Genomic DNA, 25,625 nt, shown 5'->3' on the forward strand with positions numbered 1-25,625 from the left:
TGCCATCCTGTACCTCCTACACAGAGCCCACTCACACCTGGATGGGGGAAAAGGCACGGTCAGGATCCTGTTTCTTGACTTTTCCAGTGCCTTTAATACCATCCGGCCCTGTATGCTTCAGGAAAAACTGAACAGGATGGAGGTGGACCCCTGCCTGGTGGCTTGGATCTCCGACTACCTCACCGACAGACCACAGTACGTCAGGCTGAAGGACATCACGTCTGACACTGTGGTCAGCAGCACAGGAGCACCACAGGGAACTGTGCTGTCCCCTCTTCTCTTCACCCTGTACACCTCTGACTTCTGCTACAACTCTGAATTATGCCATATTCAGAAGTTTGCAGATGACACAGCCATCATGGGGTGTATCTGGGATGATCAGGAAGAGGAGTACAGAAGTCTGGTGAGGAACTTTGTCGCATGGAGTCACACAAACCACCTGCAACTCAAACCTCAAAGACTAAGGAACTGGTTGTGGACTTCGGGAGGTCTAGAGCAGGTCCACTGCCGGTTCAGATAGAGGGGGAGGAGGTGGAGGTGGTCAACGAGTACAAGTACCTCGGGCTGTGGGTGGACAATAAACTGGACTGGTCATGCAACACAGAGCACCTGTATAAAAAAGCCCAAAGCCGACTGTACTTCCTCAGGAGGCTGAGGTCTTTTAACATCTGCAGGAAGCTCCTGAGGATGTTTTACCAGTCGGTGGTTGCTGGAGTACTTTTCTATGCTGTGGTGTGCTGGGGGAGCAGCACAGCAAAGAAGGACTCATCCAGGCTGGAGAAACTGATCAGGAAGGCTAGCTCTGTGGTCGGCATGAAGCTGGACACTCTGGTGACAGTGGCAGAGAAAAGAACATTAAAGAAACTGATGGACATTATGGACAATGCTGGGCATCCTCTGCACACGGCCATAAACAACCAGAAGAGTCTGTTCAGTGACAGGTTGCTTCTCCCCAAGACAAGAACCAACAGACTTAAAAACTCCTTTGTCCCACACGCCATCAAACTGTTTAACTCCTCTCTGGAGGGGAGAGGGAGGGGAAACAGGAGGACAAAGGAGGGGGGAACAACTAAGCTGTAGTGCCTCTTCACCTCACTGTACAATACCTTGTGCAATACTTTTTGTAAATAGTCAACAGTGCAATAGACTCAATACTTGAAATGTGCAATTCACTTGTATTTTTATTTTTTATTCCTATTTATTCTATTTATCCCCTTTGTATATTTTATTTATATTTGTTTCTGTATTTATATGTGTGTGTGTGTGTGTGTGTGTATATATATATATATATATATATATATATATATATATATATATATATATATATATATATATATAACAATTCTGTAACTGTAACTTCGGTCGTTGCTGTGCTTTTTTTGGAAATCGAATTTCCCAGAGGAACCCACCCGAGGGATTAATAAAGTTCTATCTTATCTTATCTTAAACGGCGTTTTTGGTCACTGAAAACGAAGATTTTTGAAAACTCCGTTTTTGCATTTACGTGTGGACCAGAAAAACGGAGAAAACTCAGCGTCAAAGGTGTGCGCATTTTTTGACGTCACACTGTGCGCCACGTTATTGTTTCGGTGAAATGAATTTCTACAATACTGTTAATTCTACTCTCTGCAGTGTTTAAATGCTTACATATACACACAGTTACTGTCCGTCCACACATACGACTCGGTTCTGCTTCTATGCCCCAGCTTTGTTTACTTTTTCCCACCGAGGCTTCTAGACTTCTGATTGGCCAACATTTCTGCACGGTTAGGAATCTAGCGCCACCTGCTGCTTTGGCATGTTCATAGCAGCGTTTTCCTTCATTTCTGCCTTTATGTGTGGACGGGATTATTTTTTAAAACGAAAACGGAAAATCTCAGTTTTCAAAAATACCCGTGTACGTGTGGACGTAGCCTCAGTCTCTGACTGGAAGCGCTAATTCGTCATTCGGCTTTTGTCAGACTAAAGTAACTGTTACAACTGTTTGAAAAGCTCAGCTATACAACAAGGAGAGATTGAGAATTTCCTTTTAGTTCTCAGTTTATTTGATATTGACAAAAGTTAGTCAGTTTTGTCTGTTCTTCTGTAAAACAAACTAAGATTTATTTTTAGAATTAATATTTTGTTTCTAAGTGGAATTGACAGTTTAGTCTGTTTCGTTTGTTCTATTTTGAAACTTAAACGCTTTAGCGGCTGCCTTTTGTGTAGTTTGCAATATTTGCCTTTATTTATCTGAAAAAGTCTCATGTTCCTTAAGTACATCTACCCTGTTGAACTTATTATGGGAAATAAATATTTAAATAAAAACAAGCTGCTGATTATTTCACAATTTACTTGTGAGCAACGGCACATTTAAATCTTACAAATATAGTTATTTGGCTTATATCGTGATAGATATCGTTATTGCCTGAAATGAAAAAAACATATCGTGATATGAAAAAAATCTTATATCGCCCAGCTCTATTATGAAGACACTCAAAATAAATTTCCTGTTGTTGTAAACTATTTTTTGCAACTTTTTTGTATTTAAAGTTTTGAGGGATAAACCTCTTAAATTTCTCCAAGTAGAAATATATGTAAAAACAAAACAAAAGCGATTTTCAATTTTTTTTGTAGTTTATTGCACTTTTTTGCAATTAATGTAATTACTATGGACTTAATGCATACATATTATTAAAATATGGGCTATAACAGTTGCATAGCAACTTGAAATGCTCCCACAAATGGCACTACAACATGTAAAAAACTAATATAAGCTCTGGCGGACTTGGTTCTATAGTATGTCTTAAAGGGTTAAATAAATATCGTCAAATAATCGAGATCTCAATTTCAGTGAAAATAATCGTGATTATCATTTTTGCCATAATCGAGCAGCCCTACCTTCAGGTCAGGTGTAAACACACCTGACTGTGAAGGGCTTTGTCTGGAGCCTTTTGTCATAAACTGAGGCAGATCACTTGGTGATCAGACTTTTCAGTGTCTTTGGTTCAGCTGAAAAGGTATTTCTGATGTTGCTGGTAGAGCAGGGCGACCAAAAGTATTCATCACTATATACATTTGAAAATTTGCAATAACGATATAACTGACGATATAATTGATGTGAGACAAAATACTTTACAACTCCACAACTTTATTAGTGCAAACAAAAAAAACACCTCATCAATGTATTTTGACTTAAACAAGCAGCTGTTTTGTTTTTTTTATCTGCATTAAAGTTATATAAACATTTAACAGTGCAAATGCAAATTCCTCACTGACAGTTTAACCAAAAGGCATTTCCAGTGGAAACTGGCCGACATATCCTCAGCATAACCATGTATAACATCCACAAAACTTAAAAAGAGGTCATACACACACACAATACGGTAACATGTTGAAGCACAGTACGTATCACTCCGCTAGGCTCCGCCTACGATAGCCGTAATGCTCCGACAATCCATCAAGTGCGGCTTCGTAGCTTAGCAAAGTCGTACTGAAACATTTTCGAGCGCCGTGTACATAAAATCGTTTCGAGGTCAGTAAACACAACCAGAGTTCATACATCAGGCACACGGGATTATAAGGGGCTCTGTCGACTTTCAGAAAAATCAAAGGATTGATTTTAAGTGCGCCGTATTTTCCAAACAATACGGTAATAACGACGGCCCGCTAGCATGCGCTACCAAAAATAGTGCTTTGTTGTGTATCTGACGGACGAAAGCTAAACCAGTTCCACACCAGTGAAGCTGCAGCATTTTTACAAACCAGTTCAGATTCATCTGTTTCATTCAACGATCCGCTTTCGCTCTTCTCATTCTCCGTCACAGCCATGTGCGTATGTAAACAAAGGCACTGCGCATGCGCGTTTTACCCATATTCTGTGATATTTCATTTTCTTATCGTTGCCCAACATTACACCGGTATCACTGTGAACGGTATGATATGGCCCAGCCCTGGTTGCTGGAGCAGTGGTCCAGTGTTCATTTCTCCTGGTGGGGAAGGTCACAAACTAATGTGGTTTGAGCATGTTTTTCCCATGATTGCAGTGGTTAAAATCTCCCAGAATGATAACAGCGGCATCAGGATATGTGTTTTCATATTCATTAATCCTGGTGTTGGCCAGAGGGGCCGATGGCGCGATATGGCAGCCTGGCTTCTGTCAGTCTGCCCCAGGGCAGCTGTGGCTACAACTGTAGCTGCTCCACCGGTGTGTGAATGTGAGAGTGAATGAATAGTGGCATTGTAAAGCGCTATATAAATGCAATCCATTATTATTATTATTAATCATGTCATGTTGCTCCTTTAATGCAGCCTCCTCTTCAGTGCAGGGGGGTATGTACACAACACTCACAGTGATGCATTGCAATTCTCTGGGCAGGTACAATGGCATTAGCTTCAGGGTCAAATGATCTTACAGTGAGTACACCATGATTGTCTGAGGAGGGCAGCTGTTCCTGCACCAGGAGTCTTACCGCTATCCGCAGCACACCGGTCCTTCCTGAAGACTGTGTAGCCGCCTGTTGTTAGTGCCTCGTCGGGTGTCCTTTCCCCCAGCCAGGTTTCGCAGAAACACAATATGGAACAATCCTGAATCTCCTTCTGTGTAGAAATCCAGGCCTGGAGTCGTCCATTTTATTTTCCAGGGACTGAACAGTATGACCGGGAGGGTTAGCCTTTTGTTGCTAACCAAAGGGCTGAGCTTCTGGTCAGCTGCTCCCCGACTGCCTCGCCTCTGCTTCGGCCTGTTCCTAGGAGGGCTCCCAGTCAGGGGCCGGCCTAGCGTCGAGTCAGTACAGCCTGATAGCTCAGGGTAGGATTCCAGGAAGCACTGCGCTCTCTCAGTTGTAATAAGGTCATGCGATCATAGCGAACTTTTGTATAGTGTGTCTTAACACTATACAAGGGTTGGCAGTTTGCCTTGTAATCGGAAGGTTGCCGGTTCGAGCCCCGGCTCCAACAGTGTAGTAGTCGTGCAATCTAGAACCTGGACGTGGACATGCTTTTATTTTCATTGCACAAATGGATAAGAGCGCAATGTTACACTGGAAGCTGCATCAGGATAGAAACAACTGCATTATACTGCAAGCAAACCTTTGGCTCGTTGCAAGTATCTGCACAGACAGCCTGCTAACACTAAGCTAGCCAAGAATGTTAAAGCTGAGTGCTGAACCCGGCCCAGCAGCCACAGCCTGAACTTCAGCAGCAATGAGCCTCCATCTCTACCTGTTCATATTTTCCCAACAACTGTGGCAATTCTAACAAAATCTACTCGTGCAAATTCTCAAGTCTGGACTGTCAAAATGAAAGTAAGCATTGCTTTATGAACTCATAGTGTTAAATTTGAACATGTCTGTTTTTTTCAGTTGATTTCTTTTTTTTTTGGAGTATGCAGGTCAGGTGTTATGACTGGGAAATACTTACATTTTTATAGGTGTATTATATATGTGTATTTATTAACAGCCAGCAGTATGTTTTAAAGTGTTACAGTACTGAACATAGCTGTTAATAGTCAAAATCTTGGATGTGCACATTTCTGACAAAATTCATATTCGAACAGGCTCACACGAAATGAGATGTTCAGTAGGAGTTCCCTTTTACTTATTATTTTCTGTGAGGAACCCCACAAATCACCATACTTCATCATCATATTATTATTATAATTATTATTGTGCTTTATGAGCCAAAATGGTCACTCTGGTGCACCTGCCACTAAGACTTCCATCTTTTTAAAACACTGTAATAAAAAACATTGTGCTGCAGTCATTTTCACACTAATAGCTTTTATTCGTCACTGTGCTTTACAACCATCATTGTAATATTTGCAAATATACCAATGAATGTTTTTGCTGTTCTTTGTCAGTCTTTAGATTTATATTTCAGACCATGAGACATGCGCTACAAAATAATACGCTGTGACTTTGTTTTTACTTCTTTTAGCCAGACATATCATATAAAGCAGTTACACTGAAAAAACTGTTTGTGTTTTAGGAGCAGTGACTGTCGTGTGTGAGGTGTCCCAGCGTATTGACGACAATACCCGGCACCATGAGAACCACTTGGAGCTTTGCCGTGTGCAGAAACTGCTGAAAGGGAGAAAGATGAAGGTGTTGGCTCCAGGTTAGATCCTCTCATTAAATATTCCTTTGATCTCCTTCAAGAACTACCTCTATACATCTTCTCTGTTGCTGCATCTGTTGCATGCATGCATCTATGCCTTCTGGGACACACTGGGGGAGAGAGGAAAACCAGACCAGCACACATAAACTAAAGGGGAAGTGAGGTCATTAAGAAGAAACTCATCCGTACTGTTCAAAATTCATAAATAGCAGAGCCTTATTTAGAAGTGTGCAACAAGTCCAATCGTGAGATTTCCTCATTACTAAATATTCTACAGCTGTTTGTGGAAAACTGGGAAAGACGGCAACTCGGCCACAAAGTGGGAGGCCGTGTAAGATCACAGCGTCAGAGAAGGCTGCGGCACATTGAGTAGAGGTCACTAAGTTTCAATAAAGTCAGTCACTACAGACCTCCAAACTCCATGTGACCTCTTGGTTTCCATGGCTGAGCAGCTGCATCCAAGTTTCACTAACCACAATGCAAAGTGTCGTGTGTGGTGGCACGCTGCCACTGGAAGTGGAAGTGGAGATGTGGTCTCTGTGACGGTGTTTCTTTGCCCGGCGATCCGATGGATGAGTCTTGGTTTAGCAGTTGTCAGGGGAATGGTGCTGCCTGCACTGTGCCCAGGATGGTGGAGGTGGGATTTTAGTCTGAGGCCCCTTAGTTCCAGTGACAGGAACTCATAATGCTGGAGCAAAGACATTTTGGACCATTTCATGCTCCCAACTTTGTGGGAACAATTTTAAGGATGGCCCCTTCCTGAGCTTGGTGTGGAAGATCTTGACCAGCCGGAGTCCTTTCCCACAGCCTCCTTCATCAGTTTCTGACCTCACAAGTGCTTCTGGAATAATGGTCAACCTTCACAGAAGATTTGAAGCTGTGGGCCGGCATATTAAACTCTTTGGATTAAAGCAAATAATCAGTATAGTGTATGCTACACATCATATCAATAATAATTAGTGAACCATCAGGTTCTGTTCTGTTATTTCCCCACAGCCCTGTGCTTCCAGCCACTCCATGCCCTGCTGGTATTTGTCCTGGATGTCGCTGCTGCCACTGTCCCCCACGACCAGTCATCTCGTGGACTCGAAGTTAAAAAGGAAGCCAAAATGTGTTGTCTGGGAGTGTGTGCTGGATTTGAGGAAATACATGTATGCATGATGTCCTGAGTCTGTGTTTGTGTGCTTGGATATGAAGGCGTGTTTTCCGTGAGTATGTGTGGCTGTTTGTGTTGTACGGGCTGGAAGTGGCGGCTGAATAGCAGCTCTTCTTTCTAATGCCGATGTGGGCATTAGTTTCAAAAGCTTTCTCTCATCCAAGTTCTCAGGCCCTCAAAACTCTGCTGTCAGCTTCCTTTCCAGCCAATAAAGCTCTGGTCCCACCAGGCAGACTTCAGAGCTGCAGGAGTACCACCTCACCCCGCAACCCCACACCGACTCATTCTCCTTCCTCCCCACCAATGCCACCTCTAATGTGGGTAAAAGAAAAGCTGCCTTTGACAGATGAGAAGCATTGGAGCCCCTCAAACATATTAAGTAGCTCTGTAGGAGATGGGGGGGGGGGGTGTTTGTGCGCCACAAAGCCTGAATCAATGGGACATCAGTGCAGCAGGCAGCAGCCTCTTTCCCTGGGAGGCCACAGCTTTATGTCTGCCTGTCTGTTCCTTTATTTTAAAACAAAGATGTCTCACATTTTATATCGTGCTTCACATGGATTCTCCCCTTGTGTCCTTTATGTTATTGATAGTTTCACACAAGTTTCCTTATGCATCATCTACCATTTCTCTGTCTGTTTTTTCTAATCACATTACATTATGATTAATACAAGCTTCAATAAATAGAAAGTAGAAAAGTTATTCTGTACTGAATTGTCTTTAAAGTGCAAAAATCATACATTTCTTTTATATTGAGTTCAGTATAACAGCTATTACGTAGGGCTGCTCAATTAATCGAATTTTAATCACGATTACGATCTGGGCTTTCAACGATCATTAAAAATGACTGAGCCGATTATTAGCCCCTCCCTCATTTATCCGCGACACCTTAAAGGCCGGTCCGTGAAAATATTGTCGGGCATAAACCGTCCGTGGCGCAAAAAAGGTTGGAGACCGCTGATTAAGAGGACCCGAGGGAAGCTCGGAAAGCTAAGCAGAAGTTATTTGGAGAGTGACTGCCGTTGGTTGAAAAGAGTTTAAAAAAAAAAAAAAAACTTCAGTGGTGTTGCACACTATTTTATATTATTTTTTTAAAGTCATTGTTAACCCTTTAAAGCCGGTCAGAGCTGCACGCTCCGTTTTGCGTAACTATTTTTAAATCCCTGTAGAACCTGAACCGTGTAAGCTAGCGCAATAATTTGTTTTGCATATGAAACCGGAGGAGTTGTACTTACATCTGATGCCATCAGCTTGTCCTCGGTCACGGTTTCGTTCCACATATAGCTTTGCAAAAATTGCATAAAAAGCGCTTGCAGGAACAAAAACATAATATTCCAGAAACACGCTTTGCCGATCCTATCAGCTGTTCGTAACACTTCCCACAGTGAAATGATGCACCTGCTGTTTTCTTTGCAAATTTGCATCATAGGATTGTTTTTTGTTTTTCCTGCAGTATATAAAAATTGCTGTATCTCCAAAATAAAACTATGAAGACCCTCAAAATAAATTTCCTGTGGTGGGAAACTATTTTTTGCAACTTTATTGTATTTAAAGTTTTGAGGGATAAACCTCTTAAATTTCTCCAAGTAGAAATATATGTAAACAAAACAAAAGCGATTTTCAATTTTTTTTGTAGTTTATTGCACTTTTTTGCAATTTATGTAATTACTATGCACTTAATGCATACATATTATTAAAATATGGGCTATAACAGTTGTATTGATGTATAGCAACTTGAAATGCTCCCACAAATGGCACTACAGCATGTAAAAAAAATAAATAAAAATAATATAAGCTCTGGTGGACTTGGTTCTATAGTAGGTCTTAAAGGGTTAAATAAATATCGTCAAATAATCGTGATCTCAATTTCAGTGAAAATAATCGTGATTATCATTTTTGCCATAATCGAGCAGCCCTAAGCTGAACTCAATATTGTCTTACGTATAAGTAATGATTCCCAGTGTCCTCCTCAGAATAGGGCTCTGCAGTTAATCTGATTTTTACACATCGCCCGACCCTACAGGATACAGTTTCAGCATGAGGGACACTGGTTACACATGACTGCCTAAGCAAGAACACTGACATGTTATGCATTTACTAAGTTGTGCTAAAAGCTTCATAACAGGGTGTGACTACGAAATGGCAAAAAGAATAATCTCATGACCAGTTCTAATTTTACAGGGAGTGCAGAATTATTAGGCAAGTTGTATTTTTGAGGAATAATGTTATTATTGAACAACAACCATGTTCTCAATGAACCCAAAAAACTCATTAATATCAAAGCTGAATGTTTTTGGAAGTAGTTTGCAGTTTGTTTTTAGTTTTAGCTATTTTAGGGGGATATCTGTGTGTGCAGGTGACTATTACTGTGCATAATTATTAGGCAACTTAACAAAAAACAAATATATACCCATTTCAATTATTTATTTTTACCAGTGAAACCAATATAACATCTCCACATTCACAAATATACATTTCTGACATTCAAAAACAAAACAAAAACAAATCAGCGACCAATATAGCCACCTTTCTTTGCAAGGACACTCAAAAGCCTGCCATCCATGGATTCTGTCAGTGTTTTGATCTGTTCACCATCAACATTGCGTGCAGCAGCAACCACAGCCTCCCAGACACTGTTCAGAGAGGTGTACTGTTTTCCCTCCTTGTAAATCTCACATTTGATGATGGACCACAGGTTCTCAATGGGGTTCAGATCAGGTGAACAAGGAGGCCATGTCATTAGTTTTTCTTCTTTTATACCCTTTCTTGCCAGCCACGCTGTGGAGTACTTGGACGCGTGTGATGGAGCATTGTCCTGCATGAAAATCATGTTTGTCTTGAAGGATGCAGACTTCTTCCTGTACCACTGCTTGAAGAAGGTGTCTTCCAGAAACTGGCAGTAGGACTGGGAGTTGAGCTTGACTCCATCCTCAACCCAAAAAGGCCCCACAAGCTCATCTTTGATGATACCAGCCCAAACCAGTACTCCACCTCCACCTTGCTGGCGTCTGAGTGGGACTGGAGCTCTCTGCCCTTTACCAATCCAGCCACGGGCCCATCCATCTGGCCCATCAAGACTCACTCTCATTTCATCAGTCCATAAAACCTTAGAAAAACCAGTCTTGAGATATTTCTTGGCCCAGTCTTGACGTTTCAGCTTGTGTGTCTTGTTCAGTGGTGGTCGTCTTTCAGCCTTTCTTACCTTGGCCATGTCTCTGAGTATTGCACACCTTGTGCTTTTGGGCACTCCAGTGATGTTGCAGCTCTGAAATATGGCCAAACTGGTGGCAAGTGGCATCTTGGCAGCTGCACGCTTGACTTTTCTCAGTTCATGGGCAGTTATTTTGCGCCTTGGTTTTTCCACACGCTTCTTGCGACCCTGTTGACTATTTTGAATGAAACGCTTGATTGTTCGATGATCACGCTTCAGAAGCTTTGCAATTTTGAGACTGCTGCATCCCTCTGCAAGATATCTCACTATTTTTGACTTTTCTGAGCCTGTCAAGTCCTTCTTTTGACCCATTTTGCCAAAGGAAAGGACGTTGCCTAATAATTATGCACACCTGATATAGGGTGTTGATGTCATTAGACCACACCCCTTCTCATTACAGAGATGCACATCACCTAATATGCTTAATTGGTAGTAGGCTTTCGAGCCTATACAGCTTGGAGTAAGACAACATGCATGAAGAGGATGATGTGGACAAAATACTCATTTGCCTAATAATTCTGCACTCCCTGTACGTGAAACAGGTCAACTTCTTCAATTCAATTTTTTAATATAGCGCCAAGTCACAACAACTGTCACCTCAGTGCTTTATGTTTTCAGATCCTACAATAATACTTTGAACACTAAAAGTCAGGTCGAGCCAAGCTGGGCCAAGTGGCTGCTTGTGGAAAAGACGCGTTAGAACAGGTGCGGGAAGGACAACTGCCAGGAAGACTCCACCCCAAGGTGGGGCAAGAATGTCAAGCCAGCCTGGCAGATCGACCCGCGAATGATTATGATTGATGATCATAAGGGACAAAGAAGGAAAACCAAAAACAACAAACCCCAGCCCCAAAATGCCGAACCCTGCCAATTCTCTGCTTATGGCTGCTGGAAAATAGACCTGTACCGTCCACTTTACCACATGGAGAAAGAGTCCAGCATCTGTGAGTTCATTTATTTTAGAGATCTGAGGCGGAGAATGAGTCTATTTTGCTGATACACATTAAAGGGATTATTTGCACTAGAACAAATATTTTGGGAGAAAGACCTGGGCTGGTTTGATATGTGGGTTTTTATTTTTCCCTCCAGAGCACGTTTGTCCTTGTCCTTCTTTGCTCTTTCTTCTTTTTTCTTACATTGTTTTCTGAGTGAATGCTGCTAAAGTCAGTTATTGTTTTTGTAATCAGCTGTTTCCGTTTGTAATAATTCTGCTGATTTTCTTTGTTAAACTTATTAAAATGATTCTATTGTTTTCAGTTATGTTATGTATAAGATTTTATTTAAATTAGATTTAATCTCCGGGCTTCACACAACACCACAAAGTGTCATAGCATGTGTCTTGACTGTTTTTCTGTTTGAGAGGCATTTTAAAAGCAATTTGATCCCCACTCGGCCCAGCCACTTAATCTCACTGGACTTGTCTGTAGCTGAAAATGTCCTCTCCGAGCCCCAGAGGCACAGCTTCGGCCACTTGGGCTCACTGCAATCACAGGCTATTTGCTCGGGCAATTACAAAAACGCCCTGGACTCAGGATAAATTTTAATCTTATATATCCAAATGTCAGCCCTGCTTGCTTATTAGCTATCAGCATCCTGCTGCCAATCACAGTGAAAGAGATGAGTTTTCCTCAGCGACCACACCGAAATACTAGAAATTACTTCTTCTCGTTGTAGAAGGCAAAATATTGTTGTAGTTTTCTTTCTAAGATTATGGGGTCTTTACACTACAATATAAAGTGCCTTGAATTTCAATTTCAGTTATCTACTTAAGAGGGACAATGCAGTTTAACATGGTTCCAATAGCATGAAATTGATGTGCTGCACAGAGTTTGAGGCCTCAGGTGACGGTTGTTGTGATTGGCACTATATACATGCAATTGAATCGAAATGGGGATAACTTCACAGTGTTCAAAGATCACTAAATGTTTGACAAATTAGTATTTATTATTATTTTTATTATTAAAAGTAGTCAGAGCAGTTTTAATGGATGTCACAGAGTAAAACCAGTGGTGGGCAATAGAGCAGGGCGATATGGCCAAAAATATTTATCACGATATATATTTGAAAATTTGCGATAACGATATAACAGACGATATAATTGATGCGAGACAAAATACAACTCCACAACATTACTAGCGCAAAAAGACAACCTTCCATTTATTTTCATTTAAACAAGAAGCTGGTTTTTATGTACATTAAAGCTTTATAAAAATGTAACAGTGCAAATGCAAATTCCTTGCTGAAAGTTTAACCAAAAGGCATTTCCAGTAGAAATGGGCTGACATATCCTGAGCATAACCATGTATAATATCCACTGAAGTTAAAAAGAGGTGCTTTGCAACATTAAACTGCAGTGTGCAGTACGTATTTTTCGGACCATAAGGTGCACGGGATTATAAGGCACATTAAGCGAAACAAAGCAGTCAGATAAATCAAACTTTATTAAACTCATTCTTCTTGCTTCCTCCACTTCTGTACCATTGATTCATTAATGTTGAATTCTCTGCAGCTGCTCTGTTCCCATGTTGTTGCAGTATATTAATGACTAACCTCGTATTGTGGATGGATTATCTCAGTTGTTCTCCTGACTGAAGTTTGGTCCGTTTACAGCATCCTGCCATGCGATTGCATTTGTCTCTAACTATCAGGAACCTTCACGTTAACTTTTATAAGTGGAAAAGTGTTAGTGTTGGTCCTCCAGCTTCACTGTTTATGTTATGCTAACATAGCTGTGTCGCTAGCGATCACGTAGCACATCATTATATACCAGCTAGCCCAACTTCAGTAACCCTACAAACGTCACTGCTGTTTAGTTTCCTGTCTTCATTTATGTTGGAAGTGATAGCAGAGCTGTACGTTTGATTTTTTCAGAAATCTCTCAGTCAGAACATGCTATATCATGCTTAGGTAACTAGCGAAACTAGCGAGCTAACTTCCGCTAGCTTCCTGCTAACTTCTAATTCCGTTAAATGTAATAAATTTTGTTTTCATGGATGCCTGGAAGTTAAACTTCATAGTTACACCTGGTAAAGCAGCGATGCTGATCGTTTTATTAAAGATGAAAGAATTTAGACAGTTTTTAACTCTCAGTGATGCTGCAGTGTTGTTTGACCTGAAGCATACAGAGTTTAGGACCCAGATTACTCCCAGATTTAAGGGCATCTTAGTCCGATGGCCGCTTGCATGTTCTGCAAAGAAATGTGCTTTGTCGTGTATCTGACGGACAAACACCAAACCAGTTCCACATCACTGAACTTGCACTATTTTTACAAACCAGTTCTGGTTCATCTGTTTCACTCAACAATCGGCCATGTGCGTATGAAAACAAAGGCACTGCGCATGCGCGTTTTACTCATATTCTATGGCGATATTTCATTTTCCTATCGTTGCCTAACATTATACCGGTATTACCGTGAACGGTATAATATGGCCCAGCCCTAGTGGGCAATTATTTTTCCAAGTGGCCATATGAGAAACTGGGCCTGTTATGAACAGCTGCACCAATAAATACTAATAAACTCCTCCTGGTAACACAATGAGCCAATGAAGCTGTGAAAAAGACTCCGTAAAAACATTTATTTTTACTATTTTCAGTGTTTTATCAGGATATAATCAACATTCTGAAAAACAATTGGAAACTAAATGTGGATGTGAGAAGTCTGAAAGTGTTTTTGCTGTCTTGCTTGTAGTTTAACTTCTTCATCAGCAGCTTTTCAGTTTATTTGGTTTTTAGGAAGAAATCTAGTGTGCTTTACCTTTGAGTTTATTACAGGTTCAGTGTCTGAGGTGGAAATAAAGAGGATGACACGAGAGAGGATCTGTATGTGGACTCGTTCACCCCTGAGAATATTTGTGAATCCAAATAGTGCCAACATCTCAGTAACACTACCACTACACTACTGCAATAGAGTTTGAAATGCAAAAACTCTGTGATTGTGTGAGCAAGCACTTTGGCGACAGTGGGAAGGAAAAACTCAGTTTTAACAGGAAGAAACCTCCGGCAGAACCAGGCTCAGGGAGGGGCGGGGCCATCTACTGCGACTGGTTGGGGCCGAGCACATAGCCCCGCCCCTCCCGTCCAACATGTTTTTCCATTACAGATTTGGACGCCCATGATTGTAACACCTTAGTGTATATTAGAATGGCAAAGGCCACCAAATTAGCCTCTGATGGAGAGTTTTTAAGAATAGTTTATTGGTTTTTGTTATTTTATGTGAAATCACAAAGTTGGTTTTGACGTCATCGCTGGGTGGTAAGTACATTGGTAAGCAAAGGTTCAGATGTCTGTTCTCGGTCTGCGTTGGTCAGCTTTGTGTATTTCGCTGCATGTTTAGTTCATAATGGCGATTCAGATTTCTTGTGCGCTGTCCATCTCTTTAGCTGGTTGACCCAGGTGTTTAAACTGGTCTAGTTTCTCTGCCTCTGTTCTTGCATGCCTGTTGTTAAACCCGTCTCCCCGTTCACACACATATTCTGTCTTGCTGCTTCTGACTTTCATTCCTCTTCTCTTCAGAGCAAACCTCCACATCTTCAGGCGCTCTTCAGTCTGCTCCCTACAGTCTCATCTGCAGTTGTCATAGGCCACTAAGACTCCTGCCTGACCTCATCTGCCAATCCGTGCATCGCCACTGCAAACAGACCCAGAGTAGATCCCTGATGTAATCTCGCCCCACGTTGAACCCGGCTGTCTCAACTGCTCCTTGAGCTTTTGCCATTTAATCCTCGACTCCGCCTTCACTTCCTCGTCTTGATTTCTGCAGTCATCCTAAAAACGTCCGGTGCTGTCTACCTGCCACCACTTTCTAGTCTTATATCTCTCTCAGTTTGGCCTTTCTGCATAAGATATAATCCACCTTTGTGCACCTCCCTTTGCTGTTATATGTCACCTATGTTCTTCCCGCTTCTTAAAATGTCTTGACCACAAGTATTTCCATCCTTTTCAAAAATCCATTACCATGTAATCCATGTCCTTGTCCTGCATTTCTCTCCTTAGCACCGTGGCCACCCAACACCTGATTATCACCTCTGTTCCCTTTATCTACATGTCCACTGAAGTCTGCTACTCTGACAGCCAGCCTGAGAGCCACATACACTGACAACATTCAAAATCAGCTTTGATTTCCACCTTCAAAGTGATCCTGACTATTTGCATACTGTTCTTTTAAGATTAACCCTACACGTGCTCTCTGCACCATGCTGGAACAGCTTGAATCCACCTCGCTTCCATGTAGTCTCCTGCATGCACATATATCTGCCTTCTTTCTCTCCGTCTTGTAGGCAGGCTTTAAAGTCCCTACTCGCACCTCCACACTCCTGCCTTTCTTCTCTCCTGCCGCCTCCTGACACACCTTTCCCCCTGCCTCTTTCTTTGTCTTTGGCCAGCGGTAACAAGTTTCAGCACCCTGCTGGCCAACAGCACCCAGGGCCTGACAGATCCACTCATTCTGGATGAATGTGATGTAACCCTCCCAATTTATCCAGCCTTGAGACCTGCACTAAGAGTATGCTGGCATGTGGCCCTCTTATGGCTCCGTTAATGAATACATGTTTATGTTTAAAGTTCGCATTGACCCCGTGCAAACTGGTCATGGACAACCAAAGGGCCAAATGTGACCTGCAGGCTGTCCAGTGTCCACGTCTGGACTAAATGCATATTGAGTATCTAATGATGGATGTATATATGTGTATAATATTGTTTTCTGTTTGTTCTTGCTCCTGTCACAGGGAGGTGGTACATCTGCGAGGGCTGGCTGAAGGTGGTCCCACCAAAGGGTGCAGAGGCCAAGCCTAAGATGTTCTTCCTGTTCTCCGACATGCTGCTACAGGTCAAGCGTTGCAGCTCCCTGCATTCCACCAGTGGACAGAAGTTTACTGCCGAGCATGCCTATCCACTGCAGGACTGCACCGTAGAAAAGGTGTTTGGCCACACACGGAGCCAGGGAGGCCTGCTCACTGTAAGTGTCTGCCAGCTACTAGTCCCTGAAAAACCAGCAGAGAGGGCTCAGCCTCAACGGTTGTATGAACGGTATCTTCTTGCAGTTAGAGCTGTAAGGATTATGGAAAACGACACAACGTTTTTAATGTTGCCTGTTTACATTATTACAATTAAGATGAGATTGAAGTTCAGGCTTTCAGCTTTAATTCAAGGCTTTTAACAAAAACTACAACCTTACCTGTTCAGGTGTTACAGATATATTATAATATATCACATATTACAGATACAGTCCCCATTTTTCAAATCACTAGTTTTTAACAAGGTATAAAGTGATGATATTAATATGAACCACTCCCCCATTACTATGTAAATCCTCACTGTCATCATGATGGTGGCTGAGCGTTATGGAAACATCGTTCTTATTGTAGAGTTGAGCTCTCTGTGTTTCTTCTCTGTGTGTGCCCTGCACTGTTTCCATCTTCCAAATGTTGGGAAAAGCTGAACTTGGAAAGAAAACTGTCTGTTTTCTTGGGCAGGTGGGGAGACATCTGTTCACTGATTTCAGGGTACACATGAGTGACTCTTTAGCGGAGCATTATTTAATTTCCACTTTTGACGTATGTAGCTTTGATTTGTCTTACTTAAAGTTCCTCGATGATGAGTGGTATAACGTGTAAAAATAAGAAGTTTGCTGAATGTTTTCAAGCCTCGCTCCGTTAAATGTCATTTAGTCCTGCGTGTTGGAGGAGACCTGTGCTCCTCTCCTCCCTAATCACCTCTAATCCTTGTTGAAGTGGCCCAAAAGTTGAACTTTGAATGTGTTTCTCCGCTCGGTCCATCCATTGTGCAGGTCTCTGTACAGCTGCTTGCTGACAAATTGTGTCTAAATGATGTAGCTGCTGTCATGAAACATTCAAAGCAAGGAGTTGCGCGTCATTGAGCAAGGAACCAAAGCGTTTATGCAGCGAGTGTTTAGTGCCAGTGCTGCATGGTATCAATATTCATTTCAGCTGATAGGCTCTGGCTCAAAGAGCTCTTTATGCAGCGCTGCTAATGTGCTTCCCTGTGATCCAGAGCAGCCACGTCTGATGATGGTGCTGTCCACTGCTGTCTGCTCAGCTTGTCAGAAGCATTTTTGCATGTTTTCTGTCAGTAAAGCTCATTTGTCACAGAACTGGTAGCATACAGTTGGCTGATAGATCTACAACATAGAAACCAATAAAACCCGACCGGGGACGTCAAACGTAAGTCCACGGGCTGGATGTGGATACAGTTATATCCGGCCGCGAGATGATTTCACACAGCAGTTATTAATGGGCCGTCGGTACGTGGAAGTCAAACCTTCAGCCCTGTGGGACTTTATTTTAATGGTCACGCCACGCGGCCAATCGCAGACTGGGATCGTACCATTATGTCAAAGAAGGAAAGGGGTCAGATGTTCCAAAGACAGCAGGTGCAGTGGTACGGGCCAGGTACGCAGAGAGACGCCGAGCCGGATTTAAATGCAAACCTCAAACGAGCAGCGTCTGGCTGCATTTCAATGATACTGGAGACTGAAAGGATGAGTGCAGAATGTATAAAAGTAGGAGCTGGATAAACCCGTGATACACGTTTTAGTTTTAGCCATTTTCCACCGCGGAGGACAAAAAGTTCCACATCTGTACAGACCTCATGTGTTCTCCACAGTAGAAGCAAAATGAACAAAAAATCACCTTCTTGAAAGAGACTCAAGTGTCCAGTTTAGTACTGAAAATTACATAAAATAAACTAAATACAGTTTCAACTACAGTTTAAAAAACCTGTAACTTTCTGTCATTTTACACTTTTATTTCTCACGTCCAAAGAGTCGTGCAGACAGATTCTCTCTTTGTCACAGCAGCTGTTTCTTCATCATCAGTGTGTGACTTCATCTGCACAGAAAGCATCAGTGGTCCAGCGGGCTGTTTGTTTCCCACGGTGGAAAATGAGTTTGACACTCCTGAGCCAGACAAAAAAGATAACCAGTTTACTTCTTTATGGGGGGGGATCCTCTTTGGTTACCTTTGTTATCTGTTATCATGTGATCATCCACCTAACACACTGTTTACTGCAACAGCTACACCCTTCTTGCACATGTTCTTTTTCAGCTACTTATTAATAAGTGACTTTTATGAAAAATCATTTCCCCTGGGGATCAATAAAGTATTCTGATCGTATCAGTAAAGGTGCGGGCATCTCAGGTTTCATTTGTTTATAGAGTAATTGGAGCTGTTGTCGGGGCTCAGCCAACAGGCCATCAGGTTTTAAACTGAGTGTATCAAATGTTAAAAATGGGAAAACATCCGTCAAACACAACAAGACGGGCAAAAAGTCTGTACAGATGATTAACTGTGAGATATGTCCGCACCTTTCATGCTTCATTTATCACGTGGATCATCATGGACATTTTCATAGGTTGGTTAAAAAATGCATTTACTTTTATTAATAAACGTTTACGTTTTAAAATGATTAATAAACACTTATTTTACATCCAAGAGGTCTGGCAAACGAGTTTATATCATAAACACGATCCAATGAAAAATAAAGAGGAAAATAACCAGTCGGGTGATTCTGATCAATATCACGTATTGATTCTCGCTGCGTTCTCATTGGCTCCTCTCTGAGAGTCACCAGCATAGCAGGACACACAGTAACTGGTTACGTTTGTGCACGTTGGAGCTGTTTTTACAGAGAAACCTTTTCTTAAAAGTAATGCAGTAGAAAGTAATGAGTTACACTACTTTTACCTAAAATACGTTGTCTAATAATTACAGTTTTTATGTAACAGTTCAGGTTTTCAGTGAAGCCTGCAGCTTTAGAACAATCTGAACCTGTAGGCTACAGAATCCGTGTCCTAATGAGGACACGCGTGATCTTTTTCTCAGTCTTTAGCTGTGAACACAAAGCCGACCGCACACAGAGGCTTTAAAGTGATGCCACAGTGATGCTACTTGAGCAATAAGAACAGGTGGACAGGGAGGCTGCAGCCTGACTGCTCGCCTGTTTCACTGTTGGAGGTCTGCATTCAGCTTCAACATCACTCTGGATTCTCGGTTTGTGCAAAGCACTGAAGTTGTGTTCGTTGTGTGTTCGTTGTGTGTGCAATAAAAATAAAAGTTTGGTCCATATTCACGCTGCCATATTTTAGACTGCGTGACTATTTTCTTCCAGCAAACAAACTGAAATCAGCACAAGTGCAGCTGGAATCAATGAGCTAAACTGATAGGCTAAGGCGAGCAGGCTAACGATTCCAACTTGATGGCCTACTGGGAACCAGTTCTCAGTTCCATCCCGACTAACCAGACTGTGTAGAAGTACACAGCAGCGCTCAGTTAGTCGGCAGTATGAAGCCTTATATTTGGATGTGTTGTTTGAGGACGTTGAGCCAGTTCATTCGTCTTCTCAGAAATCCTGATTCAGTGACGTCTAGAAAGAAAACAGCATTTTTTCTAAATACTACTTTAATGCTCGTTACTTGTCGTTTTTTATATTTTGTGAAAGTGTGCAGTGGAAATGATCAAATATGCACACAGAGCAGAGTTGCAGTGACGTGACGGCTGTGTGACGGATTGTCGTGACCAGGCCAGGCTTCAGTTAAAAGCCCTGAGAATGAAAATCATCCTTCAACAGACTGATGAAAGGAAACTGATGGAGAGATTACACTCACAGCTGTGTTACAGGGAGTGCGTGTGTGTTTTAAGGACTGAGGAGTGCAGTGATGGGCGCCTGCTGTTACCTCAGTTGCTGGATCAGATTAAGCTACAGATCCATCTCCTCTGGGCCTCCAGTAAATACGTCTTCCTCCAGCCTGTCGCCGCTCTGTGACCGTCCCGTTGCATGTTATCTAATGGCAGAAATGGCATTTCATTAGCCTCTTATACCACGGAGGCCCAAGCGCATACTCGATAGCGTTACGCGTAATTCCTCATAAGGACACATTATTGATCCCTGCGTGAACTCGAGGAAAAAGACTGTCAGCACACCGCGGCCCTCCTTATACGGGGCCATGAAGTATTAAAGTCAAATTAAATTTGACAGCTGTAAATGTCATGGCAATCTATATGCTAAGTATTGGAAAAAACAAAAAAACCTCAAACGTTTTATTAAAATTTCCAGTGCCCCCTCCCCCGTTGGGTCTTATTTGTGGCTCGACGTCCATTTTTCTCTTCGTTTTGTGTCTTTTCCTTCTGAATACGTCGGCTTTCTGTATCCTCTCGCCTCTGCTCCCTTCCTGCTGCTAATATCCTCTCATTACTTGAATATTTCCCACATCCCTGACAGATTCTCTTTGATGTATAAATAATCAAGCTAAATTATGTGCAGTGATGAGGCGCTGCTGTATTATACAAAGTCATTTCTACCTAAGAGGGTCAGATTTCCTGACAAATTCCTAATTACGACATCTCAACAGAAGTGGAATCTATTTGTGCAGAAGCAACCACCCCTCCCTAAGCAGCGAGTGCCTAATATCATGCAGCACTTAGTCCGGCCCCTTTCACTGAACTTGGTGCTTTTGATGATGGTGCGTTTGAAGTCTTAATGTCTAATAAGAGACTATCGTCATTGTCTGATGAGCTGTAATCGCCTCCGTACTGGCTGAAGTTGGATATATCAGAGCTCAACAAGCTACTAGTCTCTGCAGATAAATGTTAAAGGCTCTTTAAGGTGTAATTGTGATCTTTAAGCAGTTTTCCTGATGTAACTGTGCTGCTCTGAAAGCACCTTTTGTTTGGGCTTAGATTTGTTCAGCATGTACATCCTGAAGCTGGACTGAGTAACGTGAACAAGAGAACTGATAACTGACTCATATAAAGTCCTGTCAGAACAGAGAAGTCCAAAAGAGATATGAAGACACCGTCCAGAACAATGCAGTGTTCTCTAAATCAGTTGTTAGATTTTGTTAGTTTAATTGATGCCTGGATTTTATACTCAGTCAGGATTTAAAAGCAGCAGCAGTTTTCTTTGTGTGGAGCTGATCTGGAGACAGTTTTAGCTGGTTTGTGTTGACCCCTATAGCTTTTATTGTGCAACTGCAGCCCAGTGTGCAGCTTTTATGGTTCATCTGCCCGCAGCAAGTCTGTAATGCAAGAACTGCTGTGATTGTACACAGTGCTGTGGAGTGACATCACTCTCTGATTTGTTCCAGAAAAGATTTTAATGATCGATTTTAATAAAGTTGGTGAAATCGAAGAAGGTTTCCCAAAAACACCAGCACAGTTTTTCTTGTAGTGCGTTATTGTTCCATTGTTTTACATTTCAGGGTTTTTTGCTGTAAACTGGTTCTGATTGGCCGCACAGCTTATTACATCTTGACTGAGAAGAAGTTCTTATCACATGCAGCTCGTCTTCATCAAGTATTAGAACCAGCTGGCAGCACATTAGGACCAACAGCTACTGTAAACCCATGCCTTGCTCAACAGCACAGTGACGGGCAGCGGTTCGTCCTTCTTCCCATTTAGTTTTATCTGAACTGGTTCCCAGTCAGATTTTGAAATCATAGTTGGATTTGAGGCTCGTAGTTGGTGTATTGTAAAGAGTAAAGCCACCGAGGTAGAGGAGGTCACCTGCTGATTGGCAGGTTGGCGGTTCGATCCCCGTCTGGTTCAGTCTGCATAGCATTAACCCCACGTTGCTCTCTGAAAGAAAGTGCCTATGTGAGGCGAGTTGTACAATTGCTCGTGTAGAGGAGAAAAGCACCATATAAGAACCCGTCCATTTACCATGTTTCATCTCTTCACAGCTGACCTTCCCCAGAGCCAATCTGCTACTGATGTCCAGCAACCAGGAGAACCTCAACGACTGGTACCAAAGCCTGAGTTCAGCTATCAGGTAAACTGTGACAGATATCTGCTCTGTTTGTGCGTCTGACCTGCAAGAAACCTCATGGACCTGCAAGTTACCCTGATATAAGTAACGTTAACCATGACAGCCCTGCTCTAGAGTGAAGCGAAACCCGGCTCTTACATTTAACACAAAGTCTTGCAGTCTGTCCTTTGAATGTCTGTTTAAAAATATGAGTAGTTTTCATAACTGCTCCTAGTCACAGTTTATCAGAGGAACTTAGCACAGTTGCACTTCGGTATATAATGAGCAGATAACATTTGATTGTACAGGTGTGGAACGAGTCTTTAACACAGGCTGTTTTGGTACCTCAGGCCTGCCCGGCTCTCAGACAGCGTCTTGGCATTAATCAGTCAGACCTTAGTAATTCTACTCCCAGCCTACCTGGCCCCAGCTCCCTGGAGGAGGACTTGGGTCAGCCCTGCTATGTGGAGCCACTGGATATGGTGAGGGCCCTGACCTCGGTGTGCCCAGCCAGGCTAATTAGTTTATCACTTTGTCAGTTAGGAGAGAGGGGAGGCTGTCAAAGAGCTCAGACCAGGCAGCAGATGGGGGCCTAGACAGGCTGTCAGCTCTAAACTCCAGGCAGTGTAATTAGCTGTGGGGGAAGACGGAGGAGAGGACCGGCTGAGAGGACCAGGGGTCAACAGCACTCACACCACTGGGGAGCAGTGTAAGGCTGAAGGGTGTGTGTGCTTGTCCGTACGTAACTGAATTATTGATTTAATAAAGACTGCAGGGTATCGTGACTGACATCTCCGAGGCTTTTGGATATCGCTCTAAGTGATGACCAAAAAAGTGTTTAATGCTGTTAAGTTTCATTAGTTTTGTGTTTATTTTTAATTAATTCATTTTCATTTTTTCTGTTTCTGATGGAAAACACCACATTTCCACTCATACTGCTTAGCTGTGAGTTCATGATTTTAATCACTAGTAGCTGTAGAAAAGATTTTTTTGTGTGTATCTAATTTTTCTTTTTATCAACAGCTAATAAAACACCAAAACCATGTTTTGCTGTCCTGATGGCTGTTACACACCTAGCCCCTTAATGCTAACCATGACAAATAGTTAGTAGTTTAGAGTTTTGACCTACCGTGCAGTCAAGGTTAATGTCCTCACTACGTATCTGAAACCTGACCAAGCACACAGTCACATTTGTGTAGCTTCTTAGAAGGCTTAACCTAAAACACTGTGACAAAGTGCGTAATCCTTAGGCTGATGTCACAACTGGAAAGATTTGCTTGCCCCATAGGGATGTATAATGCATCATCCCAAGGGTGAACTCAATCACTACCATTACTACTAATTGCAAGGTCAGTGGTTCAGTCACTGGCTCCTCCACTTCACATGTTGAAGTGTCCTAGAACACTTTAGGTGTGAATGTGTGGATGACTGGATGTGTAAAGCGCTTTGGGGTCCTTAGGGACTAGTAAAGCGCTATATAAATACAGGCCATTTTAAAGCGAGATACTTGAGCCTAAGTTGGCCCTGAAACGTCTGTTTGGAGTGTGTGCTGCAACGTGAGGGACAGTGTAACAGAGACTTTGTCCATGCAGCGATGCTGATGGATGTCAGTGTTCCTGATCATGCTTTATAAGAAACTTGATTATGTTTGTGGTCTGAGGCATATTTAGTAACCACTGATCCTGTTTTTTATATTTACAACACGTGTTCCCAGTGATGATTTCACAAGGTCATTTTACGTATTTTAAAGTTTGCAGTGAAATCAGCTGAGAGGAGACGGCCTTCTTTCAGAGTTCTGTATGAACTGATAACGTTCTGAGACCAAAGACTACGACTAAAATATTTATGTCGTTTTCAGCTCTTTGTCATATACAGGAAACAACGGCACATTACTACCAGTGCTAAATCCTTTGGCTCAGACCTGCTAGTAATGTGTCATTGTTACCTGTTAATCTGATGAGTAAGAGGGCAGCAAACCACTAGTTACAGATAAAATGATACCAATGAGGACCAGTCAGCCAGAGAATATAAGGTACAATGGTGTGGTGATGGTTTCCAGTTGGTAATAAATCTTGGTGTCCTGTGATGAACAGAATCCAGACGATGGAGCGAATGAGCAGAAGCGTTCATTTAATTACATCCAGGATTCACCTCAAAGACGAACACGATTGATTTCAGAAAAAGAAGACCAACTTCAGTCACTGTGTGGCTTAAAGGAAAGTTTACCATCAATCACAATACCTGAATATCTGGATGAGGCCACAGTTTCAATAGAAAGAGAAGGAAGTGCTGCCGACACCCTCTTCCTGTTTGAGACCAACGTGACCTTTATTTTTTTCTGCATTTAAAATCACGTTGAGCTGACCCAGCTGTGACTGCATGCAATCAAAAGCTAGCTGTTGGAAAACCACGTCAGTTGTACGAGCACCACAGTAAATAATCGTGTCATCTGTGTGATAATGGAGAGATGCTTTTAGATTTTGTCCCAAGCCATGAAGATAAATAGTGTAGGCCCCAGGAGAGAACCCTGCAGCACTCCGTCAGTGTTACTGAGTTAAATAAGAAGAAGAAACAACAAAACATTTGTTGAAACAACGAGCGTTTCACTTTCGTCTGACACAGGACTCTGTCTTCTTCTTTGATTCCTAGCTGGCGTTAGGCCTGGATCGGCTCCTAAGCCCATGCGCCGCAGTGGGTGCCAATGGTTGTTGAATTTCCTTCACAACTCGTTTCCATGCGTGGAGATCGTTGGCGATTGTCCTGGCCTTGTCGAGATTTATTCTGCGATTTCTGATGTTACCTTCGACCTGTTTTAGCCATGTTTTTCGCCATTCGTTGGATTCTCCGCTGTGTGGGACGTTTATGCCAGAGAAGTTGGTGTCGTAGTCGGCTCGCGTCCATTCGACACACATGGCCAAACCATCGCAATCGGAGTTTTTGAATTCCAGTCAGATGTCCTCCTATCGAAGGCGGTCTCGAAGTGATTCTCGTAATATCTGCCGAAGGCAACGCATCTGGAAAACTTCGAGCTAGTTGAGGTCTGCTTTAAGCAATGTCCACGTTTCTGATCCATAGAGTAGAATCGGCAGGATCAACGTCTGGAAAGGCGGATTTTGGTCGAGATGGAAATATTAGTTCACTTCCACAAGCACCACTTTAAAAAAGCGGAAGTTGACCTATTTGAGTGTGCATCTCCGCCATGGACGCGACTTTCTTCTGCGCGATCAGTGAGCCCAGCTATTTGAACGGCTAAACTTGCTCTATCTGGATGTCGTCAGGTGGACAATGAAAACATAGTCAGTCGGTGTTGGATACAGACTTTCTCACCTGGTCCTTTTCATGTCGGACAGTCAGAACTGAACCAGGGGCTTCTTAGTGAGGGGGGACAAATCATCAGAACCAGAGTG

At 42.4% G+C, this 25,625-nt stretch overlaps 2 protein-coding genes across 2 annotated transcripts in view; both read left to right on the top strand.

Annotated features, from left to right (window-relative positions):
- The window catches only part of mrps33 (mitochondrial ribosomal protein S33), a 339,553-nt gene that overhangs the window by 159,972 nt on the left and 153,956 nt on the right, over positions 1–25,625 (top strand). The gene's annotated exons all lie outside the window — the stretch shown is intronic.
- Positions 1–25,625, top strand: part of arhgef39 (Rho guanine nucleotide exchange factor (GEF) 39) — a 66,920-nt gene that overhangs the window by 37,704 nt on the left and 3,591 nt on the right. Inside the window, exons 7-9 of the mRNA XM_080887333.1 lie at positions 5,968–6,096; positions 16,185–16,414; positions 22,154–22,242. Of these exons, the coding sequence (XP_080743459.1) occupies positions 5,968–6,096; positions 16,185–16,414; positions 22,154–22,242 (448 nt within the window). The remainder of the gene's footprint in view (positions 1–5,967; positions 6,097–16,184; positions 16,415–22,153; positions 22,243–25,625) is intronic.

This window comes from Rhamphochromis sp. 'chilingali', assembly GCF_963969265.1.
Source record: "Rhamphochromis sp. 'chilingali' genome assembly, chromosome: 7".
In the NCBI taxonomy this organism is placed as follows: domain Eukaryota; kingdom Metazoa; phylum Chordata; class Actinopteri; order Cichliformes; family Cichlidae; genus Rhamphochromis; species Rhamphochromis sp. 'chilingali'.